Source organism: Musa acuminata, chromosome BXJ3-8 (assembly GCF_036884655.1).
Source record: "Musa acuminata AAA Group cultivar baxijiao chromosome BXJ3-8, Cavendish_Baxijiao_AAA, whole genome shotgun sequence".
In the NCBI taxonomy this organism is placed as follows: Eukaryota; Viridiplantae; Streptophyta; class Magnoliopsida; order Zingiberales; family Musaceae; genus Musa; species Musa acuminata.
The window spans coordinates 1634407-1661769 of NC_088356.1; the positions used below are offsets into that span (position 1 = coordinate 1634407).

Consider the following 27363-nt stretch of genomic DNA (forward strand, 5'->3'; position numbering starts at 1 on the left):
GCGGCATCGAGGGCGAGGAAGGCGCCACCGCCGAAGAGCCCCGTCTTCGCGGTTGGGCACTGCGTGGTGAGATCACGGTGCACGTTGCGAGACCTGTGGAGGCTTTCGCTGATGGTAGTCCACAGCAGCATCAACAAAGCCAGAACCGTGAGTACCCTGAAACCACAAAGAAGCACATGTGAGTGAAGAAGCATGAAGGAGTTTTCGCAGGGTAGGTTCGAGAGCCGGCTCGCTTGCTTACTCGGCGAGGACAAAGAATGTAGACAAGGTAGCGCTCCGAAACAAAGCATTTCTTGGGACCGACTTGCCCTTGTAAGGGAAGTAAACAGCAACGTGCCCTGCAATGGCAGCTAGAACGAGTGTGACGACAGATAGAGTCCCCAGTAAGATGGATGGATCATCTGGGAACTTGCAGATCACTGCATCCTTTGCTTGGATTGGAGTTCCGAAGGGAGGCTGTCGATCAAGCACATGAATGAATAGCAACAACCGTGTGAGATCTAAGAAGAATAGAAATTTTCTGAAATAAAATATCATGGATGCTCACTGTAACATTTCGTTCCGAATAATAATGTCAAAAAATTGAGATGTAAGAAAGGACCTTTGAGGTTTCTGCAAATATAGCTAGTAAGAAGGAGATGAACCCAAGACAAAACACACAAGCTCCAATTCTAGCGGTCTGACTAAAGGCCATTGTTTCTCCTGCCATATGGAAGGGAGTTTAATCCAAATAATAGTAATAATATAAAAAATATATAGAACATAATAATAGTAATAAGATTAAATAAGCTAAACTAAATTAATTCAACAACAAAGGGAGAGAATAGGAAGTCTGGAATCTCCAAGACAAAACTTTCATACCAAATGCTTGTAGAGACAGACAAGAGCTTATGGGATGGGATGATTTCCACTCCATGCAACCAAGTCTCATATATACTCGACGGAGGCAAGGGCATTTGTCCTTAAATAGGATGTAATGATCTGGTGACAATACCGTAGGTCGGTATTTTCTCTTAGTATTGTATGGTTCGAATACGTTCATCAACTGTACATCTTACGGGCTCCAATATCGGACAATTAGAATGTGATGGTGTAACCGTGACTTGAGAAATAGGAATTCGAGAGAATCCTTAGGACCGGGGAATCCAAGAAGCTAACACTAAGGTGCTACAAGTCGAGAATAGTTTCTTTCAAGTCTAATCATACCCTTCGAGATTAACCACGTTAGGGGAGGTCAAAAAATGAAATTGCCACCCAAGGAGAAGCTCCACATATCATCATGAAGCGATCTCAACCGTTCAATATTAATGCATTCATTGGGTCGACAAAATCGTGATATCGAAATATGTTATTGTTTTTAGACTCAATGAAGTTAATGAATTATTTATTTTATCATGATCATGATGATTGATATAATGGTCATCTTATGCGAAGAAGAAATTACTCGCTACAAAAGCAAATATGATTTATAAATTACAATATTGAAAAGACTAAATAATTGTTTAACCTATTTCAAATATAGAATTTTTGTATCCAAAACTTATTCGTAATACATTTATTATATATTTATTTATATATATTACTTCTTGGCTAGCATATCCTATTATACTCATTCTAATTAGATAAGATCTTTTAGTACTTCCTCTCCGAGAAACTACAATTTTAGAGGATCTTCATGATTTCCCATAATTAAAGATATCTTAGAAAAACCACAAATTGTTCCATCCTAAGATACAATACAAATTTCTACATTAATTTACAAGCACATCATCGAACTATCTCCATGAAATATTCAACAAGAAGGAACATAGGTGATAAGGTGTATTTTGGGCCCAAGACACATTACAGCCGATGCCACACGCCAAGTCAGAATCCGTTCCGAAATGCTATTCAACATGTCCCGTCCCGAGAGCTCGAGGCGATGCTGTCTGACGCCACTCCGCACGTCCCGAGATGGCGGCCAGTCGGAAGTGTCATCCCATCCCTCGAGGATTAGCGGCCATGCCGAACCCGCGTGCAATCGACCCTCATGCAATAGTATAAAAGCCCTCGACCGGCATCAGACCAAAGAAGAGCAAAAAATAATTTGACTCACTACTGACTTGCTCGTCGGAGGGGACAAAGTCAAGGATCACTCGACGAGAGCCATTTTTGCAATCGAATGACCACCTGCGAGCTGCGAGCGTCTCAACCCAGGGGTCGCCATCCAGCACGTAAGGGCGAGCCGCTAACCGGCCCCGAGACTGACAAATGTCGATAAGCACCCCCTTCCGAGGGTACAGCCACCTCGTCATCCAGCTTAGTTGACAGCTCCCGACATCAACCCAAAGACCAAGCCGTGCTGACTCATCAGCCATGGTACATTTATTCACCAATAACAAGATTACCCAATTGATCTTGGATAGTTTTAAAGCATCTTGAGTATATATATATATATATATATATATATATATATTTGACAATGATAGGATCGATTGAAAAGCTAAAAAGAAAACCTTTAGCCATCGTATCGAGTTCATATCCAAGAATTTGTGAGTGATTTATATGTTCAAATCATTGGATCTGATCGGCAACAATATAAGAGTAACAAGAAGGAGGTGATGGAAGAGAAGGGTGAAAGAATACGATGACGGAAATGTATATGAACATGATCGCCATTGAATATGAGGAAACCGGATCGCCACTGTTGGAATGAAAGTTGAGCGGCATCATCTCCTTATAATTTTCCTTCTCCTGTGCAGCTGCGTGTCATTCCCTCTCTTCAACGACTCTCTCTCTCTCTCTCTCTCTCACACACACACACACATATTGTCTGTGGATAGACATGACCTGATGACCCAACTATAAACAAAATTAGTTTTAGAGAGTAGGAACGTAAGAAAAGAAAGAAGCAAAAGCATTGAATTCTCACAGTGCTTCGGATGGGAACAAAGCATCAGCGTGACGGTACTTTCCTTCCCTTTGCCGATCCCTTAACCTTTTATAGTTCCCTGCAACATGTTTGTCGCTCTCTCTTCCTTGTGCTCCCTCTCTCTATATATGGGCTCCAAACCCAGACCACTGATCGATGCCAAGTAAGAGACAAATATAGAAGAGAGAGAGACAGGGGTCCAGAAAGTGTGAGAAAGAGATATCTCAGTCGCCTTCTACTCGGCGGTGTCGAATGCCAGAACAACTGATGATACTGGAGGTGATCTACAGGAGCGGGGTGAGGACCCCAAGTGCTCCACAGACACAGAAAATAATAGCCCGTCTATCCAACCATGGCAGGATAGAGGGCAAGAACGCGTTCTACTGCTTCCCAAAACCACAAGGCTAGAGACGGGCAGAAGCTTCGAAGGAGGCTTAGCAGGCACTACCAGCTTCTTTACTCGGGCCAGTCACTCCCTCATCACCAGTTGTCCTGCATGCAGGACGCTCCTGCTTTCCCTCATTTGCTCCACCATGCGACTCCAACTCACTCGCTTCGCCATGTCCAAGCCCTCATCTTCTACATCGATCAACCAAACGAGACATTAAAGATCTGCATCTCTTTAGCTGCCTTAGTATGCATACCGGAACTGTAATGTGGTGTCACTCAGTACGTCCATCTGCATGCACTGCTACGTCTTCCTTCTCGTATCTCTCTCTGTAGATTCTAAAAGCTGCCCACTTTTGACAGTAGTACGCAGTCGACTTTCAACAAGATTTCAAGCCTTTACTGCTTGCAGACTAGTCAATGAGACTCGTTTGTATTTTCTGAATATATAGCACTGCAATCAGTCATACAAAAAACTATTTCATACCAACTTATTATAGCACTATATATTTCATGCTTCACAAAGATATGCATGAGGATTTAGCTGTGGAACCTTTAACTCACTAAGCATTTATTATTATTATTTAGTTTCAGATCAAAATACTAATAGGCTACTGTTTTATACTATCTACTGACGTACTATGTGCCACCTCAGTGATCCGTATCCGGAAGTTCCAGTCAATACTGGCCGTCCATCTCCAGCGGTCCGAATCACCTCCAACTCCCACAATCTCGTCTCCTTCCCACCACGTATAAATACGTTCGAACGCCAACCCATTCGCACCGCTTCGAGTTTCCCGGCTCCCGCGATCTCGAGCAATCGAAGCACTCCCTCTGTTCCCTTCTTCCATCTTCCTCGCAAATCAAGCTCATGGCGCCCTGAATTGCTGCCGAGAACTTGTAGATCAGCCGATGGAAGCGCGCACGGCAAGGGATCGGGCTAGGGCTGGGCGAAGCGCCACCTCAAGGTGCTCCTCAACCGCATCCAGGGCCTCAGGTAGCCAGCCATCCGTCGCATCGTGACTAGGGGCGGCCCGAAGCGTGTATTAACGCGCGGCCTCATCGACCCGCGGCGTCCTCAAGGTTTTCCTCGCGAATCCAATCCGCGATGCCGCCCCCTACGCTGAGCTGCCTCCTCGTCGGATGACCTGAGAGGCAGCGAAGGACTACCTACGGTTATGGTGGTTAGGGTTTCGTCTTTAGTAATGGCTTGCTGCCAAGAAAAAAGGCAAAACCGGATCGAACGGGGGGATTGCTCATCGAGGGTTTCTTTGGTTTTCTGGGCGCTGGTACTTATTCTCGTTCTCGATTGCTGAATCTTTATCTCTGCTGAATGATAATAGTTCTGTTTTCAGCTCTTCCAGCAGAGCGCCATCCTTTTTGCTGTTCAGTGCATGATGATGTTACGATGCTGTTCGACATGTTTTGTTAGAAACTTCTAAGCTTGTCGATTGAGATGCATCCTTTTTGGTGTCGAGTGCATGATGATGTTATGATGCTGTTTGACATGTTCTGCTAGAAACTTTTAAGCTTGTCGATCGAGATGCATGTTCTGTTCATTCGTTCGCTGTAATGTCCATAACATTCAATTATGAATCTGAGATGGAAGATTTCAGGGTGAAAAGCTTCCAAGGTTTCTGATCGAGAGCCACCAGAACAGCGACTTCGAGAGGAAGTCACCAAAATTTGGTGTTGGACTGTCAGCAGTAAACATCAAGTCATAATAACTATCTTATGCCATTTTGATCTCCGACACCAAAATGAATCAATTGGGGTCGGTTGTGATAATTGAAATAGCAAATGGCTTGATCGATCGATCGATCGATCGTTTGCCAGATGGAGTTTCAAGATTTGGTGGAAATTTGATTGAATAGGTCAAAACCTATCACGTTAATCGCTCACCGATTTCAATCCGAATCGATCGAGCCGCGTGCTCTACTCATACGTATCCTGGTTTATACTTGTAATAACGATGTTGACGACGCGCAAGCAGTCGGTATCGGGTTCCAGGACAGTGGGTTAGTATGATCTAGTATAAAAGAAGCCCTAGTGGCGGGTCCCGGTGACAGCTATAACCCTCTATCGAACACCTCCTTTCTTGGTATCTAACCTGGTAAACACCCATTCTACACCCAGCCACCTGAATCGCCGAGAAGCCTGTGGAGTACATGTCATTCCCTGCAAGGGTCATTTTCTTTGGCGTGTTTTCGTCTTTAATTAAAACAAGGATTCGAAAGCTCGTCTTCTTTCCCTCAACCCTAACTCATCCCCCAAATCTCTCAAATCCTCCATCTTTCTCTCATTCTTTTCTCTGTTCTACCCTTCCATCCTGCAGAGGCATCCAATGTGAAGAAAAAGACGTGAGGAATGAAGTAATCAAGGTGGTGGCAAATTAGGAAGTGATCTTTGAAGAAGAAGTGTTTCGAGAGAGAAAGAGAGAGATTGAGGTGGAGAGGAGATGCCGGTGGAGGAGGCGCTGCCGGGATCGTCGAAGAGGCCGCTGAGCTATAGCCCGTCGCGGAGTCCGGCGAGCACGAGGCTCTTCCGGGTGCCGCCACGGAGGCCTGCGCTGCAGACGTCGGCGGTCAAGAAGCCACCGGAGCCGCTCCGTAGGGCCGTCGCGGACTGCCTCTCGCCCGCCGCCCCCCACCTACATGGGAACCCCTCGACCCTCGCTTCTGAGGCGGCGAGGATCCTCCGGGTCAGTCATCTTCTTCCGTCTCTTTCTTACATGTCTTTGGTGCTTTAAGGTTTGAGAACCCCACCGACATGGAACCACTTTGCTCTTATAAATCTGGATGCGAAGGTCTGATTTTTCTCATTCGTACACGCCCTTGTATACTTCTGTGATTGGATCTCTTTTCTTGTTAAATCCTGGCCTTCTCTTGCTTCTTTCCTATTGGTCCTAATCCTGTGGTCCGTCGGGTCTGATTTGGTCTTAGGTCTCAAATGCCACCTTTACCTGCGGTTTACCAAGTTTGGCGTTTCCTTTCATAATGTGCTCGCCAAGCAAAATGCGAATTTTGAGACTATGTATGTTCAATATCCTATCAGGAACTAACGTGATATGGTAAACCGTTTCCTGTCAGATTTGTGAACCTCAGCAATTCGTACTTGTCACTGTGCTGACTTGTAGCTTGATCATGTCTTGTTCAGCCACATTTATATTTTGCCAAAAAGTATAGCATCAATGTTCTGCTTATTGTGCTTAAAAACAAGATTTTCCAATAAAGGCATGATGCATTAGATTAATTTATCCCTTAAAAGGCAAATCCATTTTAATCTTGTTTGATGATTCGAGAGGTTTTCCTAACTGTGTAATTTTAGTTATATATGTTTAAAAATTTGATAGTGCTATATTGACTATACAATTTCTTGAATCTTAACGGATAATATTTGACTTACAAACCTCTTCAGTGCAGTTATAAGAAGGGTTATATTGAAATCAGTGAATTGAATAAATTATCTTGCATCTTTTTATCCCTTATACTTTCAGTAAAACATTACAGCATGCAGATACTCTAGTATATTTTGGATTTTTTGTCTGTATGGTGTAGCATTATGTTACCTACTAATGATCATGTTCTCAATATATGCTTTTAGATAACATTTAAAGAGTTCATATTTATAATTTGATTCTGAGATAGTTGATGTTTCTTGGTTGTTTCTCATTAATTTTGTTAAGTAAACTTAATTGCCTAATAAAATAAAATAAACATCTCAGGTGTTGTCATTTCTTGGAATGTTTTAGTTTCTGTTGATAGTTAATATGTTTTTTTTAACCATTATTGCATTGCACCAATTTGGTAAAACCAAACTTTCTCAAAATATTCTTAAGCTCCACTGGGGCTTCTGCTACTGGAATTTTTGAGTTACTGCACTCATGTTGCTCTTCTGTCAAAAAATGGTCACATCTTCAACTATGTAAATTCCATAATGAACTTCTTTAAATCTAATGGTTCTATATGGTAGTAATAATTGGAATGTTATTATTCCATCAAGACATTTAAAACTATGTAGGATCATTTTCTAAAGTTGCCTTGTATTAAGTCTTATGACTAACTGAAACTCTGAAAGTGATGAAATGATATTTGGTGTTTTGAGCCTGCAATACCAAGGTGTTGTGTCAGTAATCATATGTTTCAGCTTTCCCCTCATTTTATCCTTATGCTCATTCATAAATATATACACTTGATTCTTCGTGTCAACATTCACATCTGGAACCCATATTCATCAACCATTTTGAAAGTGTACAAACTCAGCATCTTACATGTGGTGGTCTTGTTATTGGGTTCGCCATTGGCAAGGAATAGTGTGATATTATTATTGATTGGAGTTGAGTGATAATGACGGTAGCATACATGATTGGGCAAGCAGCAGGGGCCCATTGCAGAGACTGCTCCCAGCCGCTTGTGTACATGATGCCACTGTTAGTCTCGTGCACACAAGACCTAGTAGCATGACTCTTGATTAAGATGCCTTCTATTATTTTCTCATTGTGCTTCATCTCTCTACTGGCTCATTTATTACTTTCATGTTGTTTCTATTTGAGTTTAGCATTAAAGTGATTGGATGCTGACAGGATTTCATGGCTAACCCTTCAACCACTGACATGGCTTATACCATGCTTGTAGAACATGCACTGGCAGAAAGAGATCGGAGGTACTATGTTGTTTGATGATATGTATATTCTGGTATTATTTCTATTAAAATAGAAGCTCATATTTATACTTTCCAGAAATTCTTTACTCTTTATATTTTATTTAGCAAGATTTTATGAAATTGTTCGTAACATTAGTGGAATTTGGGCAGTGTACAATATGGCATAGGATGAATTATGATGATTTTTAGTAAAACTTAAAATTGATGGGTCTTTATGCTTTAGATCTTGTTACATCTTGATTTTGACTAAGGTTGGGTATAAAAAAGAAGATTTCAAGCCAGGCAGATTTTGCTGTGTGATGATGTACTTAGAATTTGGAATTTTGGATCATAGCTTAAACATGATGCAGTATCTAATTCTTCCTTTTTCTATGGACCAGCCCAGCAGTACTTCCAAGATGTGTGGCATTCTTGAAGTTCTATCTTCTTCGGTGAGTTACCTGTGGTATTATTCTTGCACTTGATGCCATGCAACTGATATTTCTCATTCAGTGCTATAGTAGGAAAAAAGTCTGATTAGGTTTATATTTCTGGTCGTATTATCTCTCTCCTGCAGATATGTGCCAAAGGTTTCAACATTGCGGCAGATTGATCTATTTTGCATGAATGCAATTGCTGAGTGCGAATCTGTAAATAGTCGAAGAGTGCCAATGTTGACCAAGTCATCAACTCAACGATCTAAATCATCATCGACGGTGTCAAATGCTTGTGTTCCTTCCTTACCACGCCCCAATTTTGCGTCTGCTTCACTTATGAAATCCTTAAATTATGTGCGCTCTCTTGTGGCACGGCATACACCAAAATTGTCTTTCCAACCTGTCATGCAAACTACAGCATCAACTTCTGCAAAACAATTACTTCCGACTCTATCTTCTTTGTTGACTAGATCATTTACTTCTCAATTAAGTCCGGAAGTTGTTAGTAGCAAAGATGCCCTTGAGATTAAAGAACCTTCTGGTCCATCTGCTTCCGCATTATCAAATATTGAAGAAGTTGATGGAGAAGGAAATAAGTATATATTTTCCGATGTACTTAAATGGCGATGGCCTGGGGAGGGAGAATACAGAATGTCTTGTTTAACAAAGGAAAGGTATAGCACAAATATCTTTTAGTCACACTTCTCCATCCAACTAATGCAATTTCAGATGGTATGTGTTCTTATGTATGTTTGGATAGTAATTGAAACTCAAGTCTAACAAGATTTTCCTTGCCATGCAGTTGTGGTGTTATGCGGTCTCAAGACATTCATACACATAGTTTTTTAGAAGTTGGTGCTGCAGGTCTTTTAGTGGGAGACATAGAGACCAAAATCAAGGACCATTCCTGGATGTATTCTGTAACTCACAACTTACGGGATACTGACCTGTTGTGGCCTTCAACAACTACAATGGCTACCAATTTTTCATCGTCTAATAGCCACTTGAAAGCAATAACAGCATTTAAGCGCATGAAACCAGGCCCTCAACAAGTTTGGCATGTCTTCTTTCATTGCCATTTTCAGTACCTTTTTTGTTAGTTCATGTTTTTTCAGATATTCCTGCAGTTCTGCAAGTGCATTGCAATATTTGCCACCTAATAGCAGTTCATAGATTTATGTGAAGAGACGTCAACCATGTAATTTGCCTGAGTTACACTATTAGATTCACTTAGATGATGTATGACACTGTTATCTATAAATACCCATTAGCATGTAAAAGTTTTAAGATTATTCTTTCTTATGGCAATTGGTCAGTAGATCTTCATGTTAGATGATTGAAAATAATTCTACTCAAGAAAAAAAAGGAAGTTTTGCTGGCTAGTCTTGCCAATCTATTTGGTTCCATGAAAAACATGTTATTATCAAAAGCTAAATAATTACATTATGATTGACGAATTGGAAGCATAAATAATTGAACATGTAAGAGTTTGTGTATGTAGTTAATTGTTCTTTTCTTCAGGGCCAATATACCAGTGAGCACATTTCATCCACGAGTTCGGCCCCTATTTCAATATAGACATTACAGGTACTAAAGGAAAGCTCTTACCATCTTCTGAATTGTTTATTCTTCAAAAAGGAAATAGTATATGACATTCCTTGCATTATTACGCATCTGGATGCAGACATGTATTTTCTTGATTGTTTATTTTATGAGTACTCTCTTGAAATAACTTTTCATCAAATATAGATCAATCTGAAATTTTCTAAGTATGTAGATTTGCAAGACTTAATAAAAGGAAAGTGAAGAACTAGTTAAAGCTAATAACATTAGAAAAAAAATGTTCAATAACAATGAAGTTTTATAAGTGCATATTTACAATTAAATGAATTTGCATTAATGAAAAAGGAAAATTTGAAATTTGTGCTTTGATATTGGATCTTTCGTGGCCATAATATATTAAATTGGTGTCATATCATAGTTCATGTTGCAAGGTGTTGCCAAAATATGGATGGTTCTAAGTTGCTTAAATTGTTGTGATAATGTGGATCCACCAGAACTTCTGTTCTTAGGTGACAAGAAATTTCACTAGTTTCACATTGTCAATCATTTTATTCGTTTGCATTGTGAAGAATTAAAAAAATTATAACGTGGATCTTTTGTCGCATTAAGATTTGTAGAGAACAATATGTTTTAGTTAAGATATGAGTATTTAAGTTTTTATTTGTCGTTTCTATTGAAGTTCTTTCTGGTCTTCTTTTACCTATCCTCGTATCATTACTCCTACCTATCTTCGTACCATTAATAATAATTATTTTTTCTCTTTTAACTATCATATTGGTTGGTCTCTGAACACATGCTTGTACCATCTTAAACAATTCTCTCTCATTTTACTTTTTATCAAATCGATGCCTAGTTGTTTATGAATGTAAACATTTCTTTTCTTATTTTTCCTATTAGTCACGTACATCCACCTCAATATTCTTATCTAAGCAACACAAACAATATATATATATATATATATATATATATATATATATATATATATATATTTATACATATACATACATATATATATATATATACATATGTTATTTTTCAATAGTTTAACATTTAAATCCATAAAGCAACAAATTGCATAACTTTGCCCCTTAAAGCTTCAGGTGGTGTCTGCATCATTTACAAGTGTCGGCGTGAATTGTATTTCATATGAATTTTATGTTGGATGATGATCAAACACTTTCTGCTATTGCTGTAGCTTTCTGCATTTGGTATTGTGGTTTGGCAAAAACATGGAACTACAAGTTACTCTGGACATGACCTTTTGTGGCATTAGTTGATTTGAACTTGACCAGTGATTGATAGTTAAAATGAACTAATTTCATTTTATTAAAATTTACTTGGATTATTTGTAGGATAACCTTGTCAAAATTTTAAATTGTAAACCGGATGCTGATTTGCATATTGAATGTATAACAAGTAAAAGGCATCTCAACCTCTCTCTCCTTGTTCATCATGCAGTGTGATGTATAACAAGTTCATGATGAACAGAGGAAATATTTTTTTGTGAGAATACAGGAAGGGAAAGAGAGAGGATAGTAAAGATAATAGAAGAAATTTGATAATAATTGGACTTGGTCTTGCTTAAGGTGTAGGATTAAAAGTCATGTACCTTCGCACACGTGACACGCGGATGTCATCGTAAAAGATATACGGCCTTAGACCACTCATACCTAATGTGAGAAAAAGGCATTCATCCATTCGCTTATTATTTATCCATTTACAATCCCTATCTGCCTTTTATAGACAATAAATACAAAGAAGAAAAAGAAGATACATAAATATGGAAAAATATGATTACATCCAGTCAAATCAATCAATTATACCTTCCAAGAAGTTAATATTTTATATTTGATTTAGAATTTTTTTCTTCCTTTTGATGATATTTTTAATTGATAGATTTTTGTCGTCAAAGAATGATACTAGTTCCTATAAGTATATTTGTTAAACAGATGAAGAATTTTATGAACTAGTATATTTAATTTGAAAATTAGGTATATTTGTGAAGCATGTAAATATTTTTTTAGGAAAGAAAAAGAGATGGCAGCTAATATCATAGTTATAAAACTTAGGTCGAATTGGCCAGTTGGGTCAGAAACATTGGACCTTTGACTGGTCCAGTTCACTGAGCCATGAAAACTTTAAAAAGAGCGAAAGTTCTTTAACTTTTTATTGAATACCAGTTTGAATTTTTTGGAGGGCATTTAATTATTTTTCATGATAAGGATGAAAGACAAGAACGCTCAATTACATGAATTACTCTTACCTGCTCTCAACATGTCTGCCATGCCCTTGTCATTCTCTGTCATAGTATTAGGAAAAATATTTTAATAGTTATCCATATGTTTTGTATTTTTGATATGATATATAATATTATTTTATTTTTAATAAAAATATTAAACATGATTGTGTCCATGGCTGGTCTGGGTCTAATCACTATACTCAATATTCCAAAAACCAAATTCAGCAAGCAGGTATTTCTGATATTGCACAGCATATATGCATGCGCGTTAGTATGGAGCCATCTATGAGAATTAATTTAAATTATTCAAAATATACTGGTTAAGTAACAAATCAGAAATGTATGATATTTTAAACAATAAAAACATGACAAATATAATTTGACATATAAGATGATATTTGTACTCACTGAAGAACCTAGTACCTGACAAACTATTGAAATCAGATGAGTGAGATGTAATGTAACCTTATGGCCTATGTACTAAGTATGGTACATAAAAATGGTTTATTAAAGAGGAAAAATGAAGTAGCATATGATATTTGCATAATATGTTACATATATATTTGATTTGGGGTATGCTTTGGCAATTATTCACTATTATAAATGTGTAGACTATAGTCTCTGTCGCATCACTACTTAGATGGGAGATAGAGCTGGATAGAGATCCAACACAATAACAATTAGTGTCTTGTTTTTACTTTGAAATGTTGAAGAATCTTTTTTATTTTTGGTCTTGGTGATTTGCCATTCTTTTCTATTGCTTCTAATTATCATCTTAATTTATGCTAGTGAGCAGCAACCTTTAAAGTTAAGTCTTGCTGAAATTCATGAAGTCATAGCTGAAGTTTGCTCAGAATCCACTACATCAAATGCTAATACATTAATTGCAACGTCACAATCGAACCACATCAGTCAACCTGCTACAGATGTTGCTATTAGTGTTCTCATCAAGCTGGTTATAGACATGTATGCTTTCACATCTCTGATTGCTTTGTATTATTGTGATGGCTTCCATGAGTTGTTTGCATTACTCTTCTTATACTGATGGATCAATGTGATGCTTAATATATTTAACCTGAATGTGGCATCACCATTATTCTATGACCAAGTGTTCCAGTTCCTATTATCTTAAGTAGTCTCAAGAATGATTCTTGTTGCAGGTGACATGGCAGGATGGTGTTAGTGTGAGTATCTGATGAAGATGGAACAAATTAACTCGAGATTCATTTAATAGCTGTAGATCACTCATATATATGTATACACTACTAACTGTTGAGTGTATGCGAAAGTCTAATTATGTGCTTTTATTTCTTTTGAACTTTTTTGTGAACCTTTATTTAAACCGTTTACTATTTTAAAATATAACAAAATGTTCTTTTTTTGCTGTTATATTCTTTTTTCCTACTTTATTATTATCGGCTATTATTAAACTGGTTGGACTGGGCCATACTGACATGGATCAGGATGCGGACCAAGCGATTTCACCTGGTTTGGTTCGAAGATAGGTGCTTCTAGTATCCTTACCAAACTAGGTGTACTGTCCAGTTCTAATGGTTTAGATCGGGGGTGTCTGGTGGCAAGCCTACTGTCCGGTACTCCTATCATTTTTTGGATTTTCTTACAGCTTTTGACAATTGTTTTTATTTTCGTTTCCTTTTCCTCTCACACTTCTCTTTCTCTCTCGTTTTCCTGCTCGTTTTTCATGTGTCTCTCTAAGTTTTCACCCACCCTCTCTCCTCGATGTATCACCATTGTCGCGCAGCTCCAGCATCCTGCCATCCCATTGTGTCACCATTGTCATTGTTGTTACTGCTTCCTTTTCTGCCTCTGGCTCCTCGGATTCTCCTCCGGCTGTATCGTCTTCCTCCACTATGCCTTTTGCTTCTTCCTCCTCTTTTTGCTACTATCCTTCTTCTTGTCTTTTCCCTTTTCCACCTCCTCTTTTTTTCTCCCTCTTTCTCTTTCATGTGTGTTGATCGATATGCCAGTGTACCATGTATCGAGACACAAGTTAGTGCCAAATGCACATCGGTCCACTTATTGGTATTTAAAACCTTGGTTATTAGGGCGAACTCAGTGTATGAGGCTCTCACCATGGCGTCTAGGGATAGTCAATGCACATAGTCTTATATCTATTTTAAAGAGGCTATCTCTGAGACTTTTCCTATTCTGTCAGGTCGCAAAGGAGTGACCTTAGTTGTTAGTTTACCCATTTATGTTAGTAATCCAAAGTGCTGTACATTCTCCACAGTTCTTTTACTATTTGCAGTTGGAAATTTTTACCAAAACTGGTACATTAAAGGTTCAATCAGCCTACCATCTTACCACAGCACCACCTAATATAACTATAAGCTTCCTGTTGATTTTTTGAAGGATGGTGTGAAGTGTGTTTATCAGTAAATACCCAGTTGGTGTATATCAGTTTGAATAGTATTTGAAACCTTGATACTCACATTGTTAAAGTAACTTAATGATGCATCTTTTTACCTCAAAGCCTATTTTATCGACTTCAATATTTTATCCAATTTTGCATTTGATCTAATAGGTATTTGACAAGGGAAACCCACACCCACCCACCCCTTTTTTTCTTTGTCTGAATCTTGTGTATAATCATTTTCTTTTGCTATAGATATCTTTAAATATTTTCCTCGGGTTTAATATTGACCAATGGAGTTAAGATCCTTGCTCAGGGAGCAGGAACTATCAAAGTCTTCTTTTTTCTGGTTCTCTTTCATCTTCCTATGAATCAACAGCTAGATTGGTATTTTCATATCTGAATATTTTCTGTATTTGGTATATATGCTTTTTGCTGTTTCCAGCTTTTTTTTGTTCATAAAAAATGTTAATAATGAAAAATTTTGATCTGAAGTTGCATGGATCTTTCTTATGTGCTATAGAATCAGATTTTAATAGTAAGACTTTGTCTTTAGACAGTCAGCAGACTGCAAGCTGACTATAAACTTGTTTCCTTATATGTGTAGTAGACAGTTGACAAGCATGCCCTTCATGTTGACTTTGTATCTTTTTCCAATGTACATCTACTGTTTGTGTTACTCGAGAAGTCCGTCACATTTTTAAGAGTATAATCAACTTTTGTAGGTATATGTTGGATCCTGGGACTGCTACTCCTCTCGCTCTTTATATGCTGGAGGTGCTGCACTTTTAAAGCAACTTGACTAGAATTTGTTGTTAGCATTTCTCATATTTTGAACAATTTTAGGGTATGCTTGGCTCTCAAAGAGTGGCTTCTAGAGCTCGGGCTTTTGATTTTATTTTAAACCTTGGTGTCCACGCACAACTGTTGGAGCCTATGTTACTTGAAGACCCTCAATCATCTGAGGTGGTTAAACCTTTGCAAGAACCATATATAAACAATGAAGAACAGCCTGGAACACCAGGAAAGATGAATAATGAGTCTAGCATGCAGCAAAGGATTTTTTCAGCTGTTGATAATTTTGAGTCTTGGCTTTTGGTCATCCTATTTGAGATTCTTCGTCTTCTTGTTCAGGTAATTATGCATAGAACGTCTAGTTACTTTGGATAATTTTTAGACATCTTATAGATATTGTGGCATATTATTTGTGAATGCCTTGTCCATTATGTACATGTGTGACACTGAGTCCTATTCACCTACTAATATGTAAAGAATGAAAACAACAAAAACAAGCAACCATAGGTTTTAAAATTACAGTTCATTAGTTGAGTTGGATATGCAGTGACAAAAACAGTAACGAGAAGCCTTTGCCTTTTTATTTGAGAACTTACATGTGTCATTGACAGCTTTTAACTCTGTTAAGGTTCTTTTCTAATAAAATCCTGCCAGCATCTGTACTTTAAGGCTATACTTAATCAGTAATCAAGACTTCTTTTTTGGGCTTCTCTTGCCCCCTTGTGTAGACTTAATCGGCTCACATTGTTTTCACTGATCATTTGAAAATACTCTTTGGATATGTTTGGTATTTATAAATGAATCAAACTGATTCGTTTTGAATTTTAAAGTTGAATTTGCTTATGAATTACAACCTTTAGATGGGCAAAATTCATAAATATAAGCCTGCCACTAATTTAGATGAATATATTGCTGGTTTATTGTCTGCTTTTCATGCTCTTTTTCGTCAATTGTTCAAAGACTTTTGGAAAAAAAAGCAGATTCATTATATGGTTCAGAATGTGATCTTCTGTTTTGTGCTTGCTTATTTTCTGAAAATTATTGTTTAAAATATTTGGATGATAGGACTGAGGTCACACTACCGCATCCCTTTTGTACTTGTCTCTTTTAAGCAGAGAATTGTAGCTTTGTCTTATGGTCTCAATTCGTTTATTGCATATGCTGCTACTTATTTTTATGTTCTTTGGTGGAATGGCATGTCATGTTCACATTTATGCTTATTTTTAGCAAAAATTGTACATATAATTAAATTGACATGAAGTGCAGTTACTTCTGGGACGCTGAAGGACCTGCTTATCTGTGAACTAGTCATATGCCTGCATGATCCATGTGTTTGATTTTTTAGTATAAATTTAGAAAGATTAATTAAATATGTAGGCAAATTAACCTCCACCCCAAATTATTTCTTCTAATTAATACCTTGAATCGGTATTCCTCTATAATTAATTTTAGTCTTTGATTAATTCTAGTAGTTTACTTTTCAGCCAATAGACTAAATTAAGCTCTTTCTATCTCTCGCTTTTCATACTTCTAATTAATCCTGTCAGGTTAATCTCTTTCTCCTAATTTATCTCTAGTATTCTTTAATCAATGTTAATTGATAATAGGATTATAAATAATGATTGGCTTTTCTAATTGAAGTTCAATAGTTAAGTTTATATATGAATTAAAGACTAGAGAGTAATGACATAAAAATATAAAATATAAAACTTGAGCAACTGTTGGGCCCTTCTTTTCATGATTCATTTTGATCTATCATGTTAAATTTCTGCTTGGATTTTTTTGTATAACTTCATTATCTTTTTGTTGCTGTTCCCTATGTAAAAGTACACAATTCTTTTTCTCTTTTTGGGCAACAATGTGATGCATTTTGTTTGTTGCAGATTGATGAAAGGGAAGAAATTGTATGGGCATCTGCTCTGAGTTGTTTATTTTACTTTGTTTGTGATAAGGGACACATTTTAAGGAGGAGACTTGATGGTCTTGATATAAGGGTGAGAAACATTCTTCTTTATCCGCATTGTAATTCTGCTGGATGAAATGAAAGAATGTTATGTCTTGTTGATAGCTTGTTTCATATCGTATCAGGCATTACCTGAAAAAACCAGCAGCAGCTTGTTTCATTTTACATTTCATGGGTAAAATTGCTGGATTAGAATCCACTTGCACATTAATAAGGGATTATGTCATTTTTATTAATAAATTAAACTTACTAAAATGACAGTTGAGTTTTTTTGCTTTAAAAGCAAAGTGCTCAACATATCAATATGATTTTTGTGGTTTTCCTTCACTGGGTACCTCCTAAATATGGCAAGTGTAAACAGCATAAGACCAATCTTAGGGATGTGGAGAATGTTTTGAGGGTTTTGAGCTAAAATTTTAGACAAGAATTTTAGTGTTACATATTGGATGTTGCTATTTGAGGCAATGGCACGTATGGGCTGGCATTGGTGGGCAAGACTTAGTATGCTTAGTTACAACTTGATCAGGGTTCTTTTCTTCCTTCCACCTGATTTGCATAATGTTTGTGGTGCAAATTTATGTTTTATGCTGTGCTTGGTGGTTTGATGATTATTGTTGTGTAATACTTGTATTGGACCGAATACATGCTGACTGATTATTGTAGGGCCGGTTGTACTGTAGTACGTCTAATTGTTTCATACTACTCCTAATTAGGCTGGTCTATTGTATATGCTTCAGATTATTTACGATTATGAATCAGATAATCACATAGACATGATATGTATCACACTTACATAGCATCAATCTTATTGTAACACCTCGATTAGGCCCACGACGGAAGTGGGTAATACTAATATTGGTTTATAAGGGTCTGATGAGTGTAGTACTATTAACTTCAATTGAAGTATTTTGATTCGTGGTTTAGATCAAACGAAGTTGATGGGCTAGTTAACTCATCAGGCTCGGGTTGTGACACTTATAGATTGTCTCTTAACATGATAATGGTGCATAAACCACATAATTCTCCAATTCAGGTTATTGGATGCATCTATCATTGGTCATTTGAAGTCTAATTAGCATGGCAATTAGATACTTTGTAAAAAGTGCTTTCTTGTATAAAAAGATACTTCATTTTATATTATTCAGATATTATACATGTATCATTACAGAAATAGTATTGTCAAATTTTGGGAAGAATTACAGTTCAAACTGCATCCCATGTGTTATAAGAAGTAATAAAGAAAGTAGAAGGTTTTCATTGAGTTTTAACAAATTTCAACACTAACATCCGAGTACAAGCAAGATTGCTTTGCTTTCTTTGCTTTCTCTGGACCAACTTCATCTCTTTATAGTTTGCAACTCCATATACCTAACATGCAGTTCAATATAGATGTGGTTGATATAAAGTAGTCCTGATTGACCTAAGGAGTGATATATGCATTTGGCTTACTCTAGATTGTAGTGAACTTATACTTGGCACGGGACCTAAGACCATTCCAAGACTTGCTAACGCTAGGTAGAGTCCGATTAAAGCCTCAAATTATCCATTGTCTTGGTTTTTAGTTAATGTTGTTCACAATTCATTTTGTGCAGCATATTGTTGTTTTATATGTTTATATGGTGACCAACAACCCTTATCCTCATGGAGACTAGTTAGGAAGGAATGTATAAATTCCAGAGACTTGTAAGAGTAGCACAAGTTTATATAACATAGGGTTTTTATGTGTCATATAGTTTCATGGTTTAGTTCAATTTGGCATACATAATGGAATAATATTCCTGTTCAAGCTTTTCTACTTAACTAGTTTCCTTTTAGTCCAAGAATGGTCAGAGTAGCCATGCCTTTCAGGCATTAGGCCTGACTTAACCTATCGGCACATTTTATAAGAACCAATATCTGGACCTTGAACCTTGCCTGTGTTACTATCTGAGATGCACCTTGTACTGCATTGAGACTAGAATAACCATTGAGTACAATGACTGATTTTCTTTTTTGCTCATGTTTTAAAAGTTTTCCCTAGTATTGCTGGGACCATGTGAGCAAGACTGGTTTGCAATATAGCAAGACATCTATAATGAGGAAATATTTTAATATTGATGTTAGTCAATATGTGTATCTCTGTGAACTATTGGTATCTCTGGAGTGGGCAGCTATTGTTCATAAATAGATATATGGTTGGTTGCTAAAATTCAGTGGAAACTGTTATTACAATTAACAAATATGGGCCTTGTCATTGACATTATGTTTTCACCCAACTTCTCCGAGCTGTGTCAATTCCTCTTATTAAGCCATTGTTGCTTTGCCTAGGGCAATATTGTGAAGTGTTATCTTTCTACTTGTGGTATTCCATGACAACATCTAATGTGTCTTTCTAGTTTTGAACCATTCATTAAGTTCTAATTTGTTTTCATGCCATCATATACCTGATAGAACTATCTGAAACATTTACTTGTTTCTGCTGTAGATATGTGGATTTTGCTTTGGTTATGAACATCACCATTTAACTTAAATCCTTTTTATCCTTGTTTTTTACTTCAGGTTATTAAGACATTTCTAGAAATCAGCAGTGAATATTCATGGGCCGAAGTTGTTCATTGCAAGCTTATCTGCATGATGACTAACATGTTATATCAAACTTCGAATGAATCTGCAGAGGATGTTCCAGAAATTCCAACATTCCTGGTTCAACAGGTTGATCGTCTTGGGGGAATTGACTTCATCTGTATAGAGGTGCACCCTTAAGTGCTATAAACAAATAAGTGCATTTGTCTTTGCTACACAATGCATGATAATTTCTTTTGGGGTTAACATAATTTGTGGGGTTAGCTGAAGCCTTGTTGTGAGCAACATCACTAGTCAAACTCTGCTATGAAACTCCTCGTATTTCTTCTAACAAAGTCTCTACTTCTTTCATGATGAACCTAAATATACTTACATCACTTAAATGGCACATTCGTAGTTCTTTTTTTGTACATGTCTAATCATCTTAAAGAATCCTTTCTTTATTATATATTCATTTTGAACTATCCCCATGTGTCAATGTTGTAAACATTTCTTATATCTTTTCTAGCAACCTTATTCATACATTCAATGCCACCTTCTCAATGATTCTAATTTCCTGTTATTTGATTTTTAATTGCATAACATTCAGATTCATACAAATATGGCAGGACTTGCAACCAATGATGCTTGTTTAATTGGCATGGATTGAACTGCATTTTGCTAGAAATATGTAATGCATGATGTTAACCCAATTTGAGAAGTACCAACATATGGCTTGCACATATTTGGTTCTGTATTGGCTGGCACAAGGGCTTGTCAATTATTATATCATGGGATCATGTCATGCTAAAAAGTTATCAGCACACTGATGCTACAAATGACAATACTTGCTTTGAATTACATTTCTTCTGTAATTTAATGACACAGGACAAACACAGGACTTTAGGTGCATCTTTCCACTTGAAAATGTCACTTCATCTCTATGAGCAGTATCTTTTTTGTCATCTGCTTGTTTTATAGTAAATGCTGAACTTTTTTCTACTATTGCAAATTTTTTGTCCATCTACTATTAACTAGATCTTTGAGTTTTCTATTTGCTTTACCAGTTATATCTTTGCTTGTTTAGTTGTTGTCCTACTTAGCCTAAAAACTTTGATTTTTAAAATTAAACTCCTTTGCTCACTTCATCCTAACTTGGCTTTCACGGATCAAGACAATTTCAGCAGATTATGTGTGCCACAAAATTTGATTTTGAATATTCCTAGTAAGCTACGATCATTTTTAGTTTGTTTGCAATTAGACATTCTCTATATGCAAATGGCTACTAGTAAAACTAGTTAAGACTCAAGATTCAACTTAGAATTTATACCTTTAAATGTGAGAGACTCATTTAGAAGTTTGTCCTAAAACATCATGGTAAACAACCTCCATATCCACATGTTCTATTGACCTACACAATATGATTTAAAATGCCAATGGTAAGATGTTAGTGTTTTGAGTTCAGGTTTGTATGTTCTGCTTCACTATTCATCTTTTTGACATAGTGCATATTGACATAACTAAATCCAGCCTGAATGTGCTTTTGATGTGCTTGGATGAAAATAAAAGATGCATGATTACATGTACAACTCTACTTGGGAATATTTATGTTGTGACAGGCATTTCAACCCACTATTCTTCCTCGAGGCTGTTATCGTTAACCTGTTCATGAATCTCCTGTCATCCTAAAATTTTGGACTATGAAACAGTGTATATTAAAATGTCTTGTCATAGTTGTTTTTCTTTTTTTTTCACCCAACAATTATTCTAAGCTCGTTGTCTGAAGGATGAACATGAAAGTCATTTATTTTATGCTAATATATAGTTGAATTGTTTGCATTTTTCTGTGCAGTATATACGGGCAAATTCCAGGGAAGAAAAGAACAACCTTTTCCTTGTTCTTTTTGATTATGTTGTACATCAGATAAATGAAATTTGCTTGGCTAGTGGAGCTTCTGCATATACCCATGATGACATTCAACCTCTTGTGGCCATGCTTATGCTTGCTAATGCACCTGAAGCTTTTTACATTGCCATTAAGCATGGTATGGATGGCATTGGGGAGATCTTGAAAAGATCCATCTCTGTAGCCTTGTTGAGATCATCAAATTATGAGCGCCAAAATATGGTAATATGCTTATTACCATCATGGTTATGATAGATCTTTTCTGAAACTATAAATTAATCACAAACCACAACCTTTTGCTATAAATGGTCAATTATGAAGGAAATACTTGCTAGAAAGTTGTTATTAAGCTGATTTGCTGTGGTATCTGGTTTCAGAACCTATTGTCTTCTGTCATGTTCTGGTACTTTTCATTTGCCACTCCACAGAGAACTTTCCTGAACTTGCAACAACGAATGAAAATCAGGCTTCCATAGTTACTCAGGGCGAACCATATATCTAGTGCAGCGACTAAATATTCAATTGCTACCATAAAAGACTTCATAGGAGCTATTTACCTGTCATGTTTTGACAAAATTTTACAAAATTTTCCCATTCCTTCAGCTTTAGTGCTACTTGCCACATGGTCTACCGACTGTACCTGTTGGTGTATTGTGTTATCTTTTGAGGCCCATCGGTTTCATCATTGTACCTTACAAGCAGAAAAATAGATTTGCTTAAAATGTGTTCTTGCTCGGAAATTTTCCAATCAGCCAAAACAGTTGTAGTGTTACCTGAATTATTGATCAAACCAGATAGTGATAAACCATAATGTGTTCTTGCTTGGAAATTTTCCAATCAGCCAAAACAGTTCCAGTGTTACCTGAATTATTCAGCAAACCCAATAGCGATGAACCAAAAAGTGTTCTTGCTCAGAAATTTTCCAGTCTGCCAAAACTGTTTTAGTGTTACCTGGATTATCCAGCAAACCCAATAGTGATGAAACAAAATGTGTTATTGCTTGGAACTACAGCAGTTAGTCTATTAGTGAGCTGTTATCACCAAGTACCTTGGTTGCCTTTCTGCATTCTGACTTATTTAATTGGCTTCTATGTGAAGCCGATTTCATTTTCATTGTAATGAATTGTAATTTGTCACAATTTCTATTGTTTATTTCACCAATCTGATCAGTCCGCTTTTATCTGTAGCTGTTGGACAAAATTATGAGAAAACTTGATGCGACTATAAGTGTATTCACTAGGTTGGATACTGAGTTCACATATATGTTTCGGATTACAAAAACATGCAAATCTTCAATGAGCATTAAGGATGTCCTTGGCGAATCAGATATTGGTGAGAAAGCTAGACTTTCATGGGTTACATTGCACTCTCTTCTCCACTCAGAAAGGCTTGCCAACCGTCATCATGGGTACATATGGCTTGTTGAATTACTTATTTTGGAAATCAGTGAGAGGAAAAATGAGAGTATATGGTCGAATGTCAAAAACCTTCAGCAGCAAATTGCTGTCACTGGTAATCAAGACTCAGCTTTTTCAGAAGTACCACTGTCCATTTGTATGTTGTGTGGGCTTTTGAAGTCGAAACACAATTTTATTAGATGGGGTTTCCTTTTTGTTCTGGAGAAACTTCTTACACGGTGCAAATTATTGCTTGATGAAACTGAGCTGCAAGATATGAACAATGATAATGTTATCAGTAACAATACTGAAAATCGTCTGGACAAAGCGAATGCAGTGATAGACATAATGAGTGGTGCTTTATCGTTGGTGGTTCAGATAAATGAGACTGATCACATCAACATTTTAAAGGTAACTTTCATGTGTCATTTTAAAATGTTTCTTGATATATCTTAGAGATTAGTTGTCTGTCTGTCTACCTGCATGTAACTTGTGGTAGAGAAGTAATTTCAACTTGATACAATCATGCTGTAGTGTTGCTTACTGAACTTCTGAAGATATACAACTTGAACTTGCCAGCTTCAACTTGGTTTCACAGTCAATATTAAAGTGTTACCTTATCCGTGCATGTGAAAGTCATCATTTTATTAGACTGGGCACGTACTAATGATTTGTTTGAATCGGACCTGATTGTTGTCCAAGAATTTACCTACTTTAGGCACCCCACAGTATAGTCTGTATGCTTTGGTTTTTTGGTCGAGTTTTTCAAGTTTCTTGACCAAGTAACTGTTCTTTCACCTGAACGATTGACCAAGAACTTCTCGAGTTTTTTGGAAAGAGGTAACTTGTGTCTTCTGTCCTTATTTCTACTTGATTGTGAACATCTGCAGATGTGCGATATGTTATTTGCTCAAATATGTTTGAGGCTTCAGTCTGCCATTCAAGTACCTCTTGGTGATTTCAATGACCTCAGTCATCTCTCTTGTCGCACAACTAAAAGTCGTGAAGGCAACTTAGTAACTCATATTTCATTAGAAGGATCTAATTCTGATCAGCGGCGAGATGAGTTGTCACAGGCTGTCGATAATCTCTCTGGTGCTGATCAAGCCAGCACAGTATGCGAAACAGCATCAATGGCAGCAATGCTTCTTCGAGGACATGCGATTGCTCCGATGCAGCTAGTAGCTCGTGTTCCAGCATCCCTGTTCTATTGGCCATTAATACAACTTGCTGGTGCTGCAACGGATGATATTGCATTAGGTGTTGCTGTTGGCAGTAAAGGAAGAGGGAATATACCAGGTGCTACGTCAGATATAAGAGCTGCCCTTCTCCTCCTTTTAATTGGTAAATGTACTGCTGATCCAGATGCACTTTTGGAGATCGAAGGAAAAGAGTTTTTTAGGTAAGCTATTGCCTGCCCATAGTCATTGCTCTGTAGGATGATTCTTTTGTAGGTTCAATGATATGACTTGACAACATTTACAGGGGACTCTTAGATGACATGGACTCAAGAGTAGCATATTATTCTGCTTCCTTTCTCTTAAAGGTATGTCATAAATTTGTGATTTATTAGTTTTGCACCATTGGTTCTTTTTCACAATTTTTACAATTCAAAATTGCATTACAGAGAATGATGACAGAAGAACCTGAAACTTATCAGCGCATGCTTCAGAGTCTTATTTTTAAGGCACAACAGGTAGACCTTACTCTAGTTGCAGGCTTGAACACAATGCTAAAAAGAAGGCATGCATATTTCCATTATAGTTTAGTGAATAAACACATCAACTAACATGTTATTGTGTTTTTACTTGATAGAGCAACAATGAAAAGCTTCTGGAGAACCCTTACCTTCAAATGCGTGGGATACTGCAACTATCAAATGATCTTGGATCCCTGTTATAAGATCATGAAGTTCGATTTTTTGGTTTCAGAATGAAGGTCGAACCGGACTTCGTACCCAATATTCTTGCAGTGTTGCTAGAAAATGCAACAGGCAGAACATCCAGAGCAAATTTTCCGCTACTTGAGTAAGAGGTGATTTAAATTTGCTTAGAAGTAAAACATTTTTGAATTATTAGGACTTGGAAATTGATGATTGATTGAAAGAATATCGAGTGCCTTTTGCCAAATACTCAGTGTTAGATAAAAATTGCTTAGGAACGATCCTTGATACTTTTGGCTCTGATACTGCTTGTTTGATGCCATCTCCTGTTCTTTGTCATTTCAAAACTTTAGATGCCATATTGTTGTATATATGTCCAATCTGTGCCATTAAATGGTATTGGTTTTGTTGTCTATTCAAGCATTTTCTACATTTAGTTGGAGGGCCTCATCTTGCCACATATCTATGTGCTTCTCTTTTATGCATGAAATTGTAGTTTCTCTTCCTCTTATTAGTAATGGGTTTTTTTTTTTTTTTTTTTGCAGGTTTTGGATCAGAAGTTGTAAATTAGCATTTTGTAAGAGAAAATTAGAAGCATGTGATGTACAGAACCTGAGTCCGCTTTATTTATTGATTGATTTTAATTATTTTCCTTTGCTGAGTCGCATAAGAAATGGCAAGTCTTCTTCAATGTTCGGGGTATCTACTTGTTCAGATCGGGCAGTTCGTTTTTGCGGAAACTGGATGTACTACATTATAACCGGTGCAGCTTGCAATTTGTATAGTTGCAGACCATGTGTCACCGGCATTTGGAGATGAGTTTGCCCCATGAGAGTCAAATTTCTTGTGTCATCAAATTTTGGCGACTATGTTGTACCGGGGTTTATGCAGTTTTTTTTTAATCTGGGCATCCTCGGCAAGTAACGAATTTTCTTTGATCTCCTCGCATGCAGTTGTTTAATAACTAGGTTGTTTTCTTGTATAATATCAAACTTAAAAGCAAGGATGGATACTTCTCCAAACTGCATTAACTTCATCAGACTTGTCTTTTTCCTTTTCTTATTTACATTTTCTGAACCTAATTTGTAAATGTGTTCTCTCTGTATTGCAATTTTGTTAAAAATGTTGTTCTTGTCACGAATGATCTGTGTAACTCATTGTATTGATCGTCTTATCAAAGATTTAACACCAGCAAATTTTGTAGTGCCTTGTATTGGTCTTCATTTTATCTAATGCCAACTTTTGCTACGGTGCCGTGATGGGAAGCATGCCGTTTGTTTGGTCCATCATCAACAGTGAGTATACTATAGCAACATCGAAGGCTCAGGTGATCGTATTACGTGCAAAAGTCAACATATCATATGCTGCTTTCTTTGTTGTATTCTTGGTGGGATCAGGACATATATATAGTATGATCTGATGTTTTTCTATCAGATCATACTATATTGATAGAAAATTTGCATTTCGATTTTCTATAAACATCAGATCATACTATAGTTTTGTGCTACGCATATGATATGTTATTGGTGGTTTTTCTATCAATAACTAAAAGAGACAACATAGCTTGAGTCTCATCATAAAAGTTTGTATCAGATGAATGAGCATATACTACGTCTTAGATCTTAAATTGAGTGACGAAGTTTACAAGCGTTTCTTCCTCTCTTTACCTAAGTTCAAGGAGTGCTATCGTTAAAAGTTGAGGATGTACATTCTTAAGAAAGTAAAGTTTGAATTCTCTAAATAGTTGGGTGCAAGAGCAGATGGAAAGTGCCTTCAGACAAACATATCATTCTCATCTTATGCCTCTTAACATGGTTGGGAGGGTGCGCCATATTAGGATATCCAAAGTATCGTATAATGACATCCGGGTATGAAAAACTGTAATGTGCTTTATTGGATTGAGATTACCATCGAATATCTCCAATGATGTGAGACAAAAGTTCATTGGAATTGGTTCATCTTAGGTTTTTTGGGTGAACAATAATTGACTCGAGGTGGGATTGAGTAGAGTTTCCCCTTTTGATTGCTAGAGCTTTGGTCGTATCTTATCTAAATATTAATTCATTTACCATGGTTGGATCCATAGGGAGTCCTTCATCAAATTCGTTGATTGAGCCTCGGAATTAGGTCGAGCATACTTAGGGTGGTGTGATCCGTTGAATTCCATAATTTTTGGTTGAAATGCCCCATCGACTGATAGTTGGATAGGTCTAAAGCGCTCCTAGGATATTGGCATCACATCGAGTTAGGAAACCTCAACAGGTGCCGTTATTAATGGAGCTAAGTATTACAACTAAGCTGGTGGTATCACTTATTAAGCTAACTGG

At 37.0% G+C, this 27363-nt stretch overlaps 1 protein-coding gene across 1 annotated transcript; it reads left to right on the top strand.

Annotated features, from left to right (window-relative positions):
• The first annotated feature begins 5573 nt into the window (after positions 1-5573).
• Positions 5574-26239, top strand: LOC135645521 (uncharacterized). The gene is made up of 18 exons (XM_065163975.1): positions 5574-5999; positions 7881-7960; positions 8341-8391; positions 8517-9050; positions 9179-9433; positions 9898-9963; positions 12968-13144; positions 15278-15329; positions 15399-15686; positions 17231-17341; positions 19849-20040; positions 21704-21979; positions 22945-23565; positions 24045-24556; positions 24640-24700; positions 24782-24850; positions 24970-25188; positions 25582-26239. The coding sequence occupies exons 1-17, from the start codon at positions 5757-5759 to the stop codon at positions 25054-25056; spliced, it is 3675 nt and encodes a 1224-aa protein (XP_065020047.1). The 5' UTR covers positions 5574-5756; the 3' UTR covers positions 25057-25188; positions 25582-26239.
• The last annotated feature ends 1124 nt before the right edge of the window (positions 26240-27363 follow it).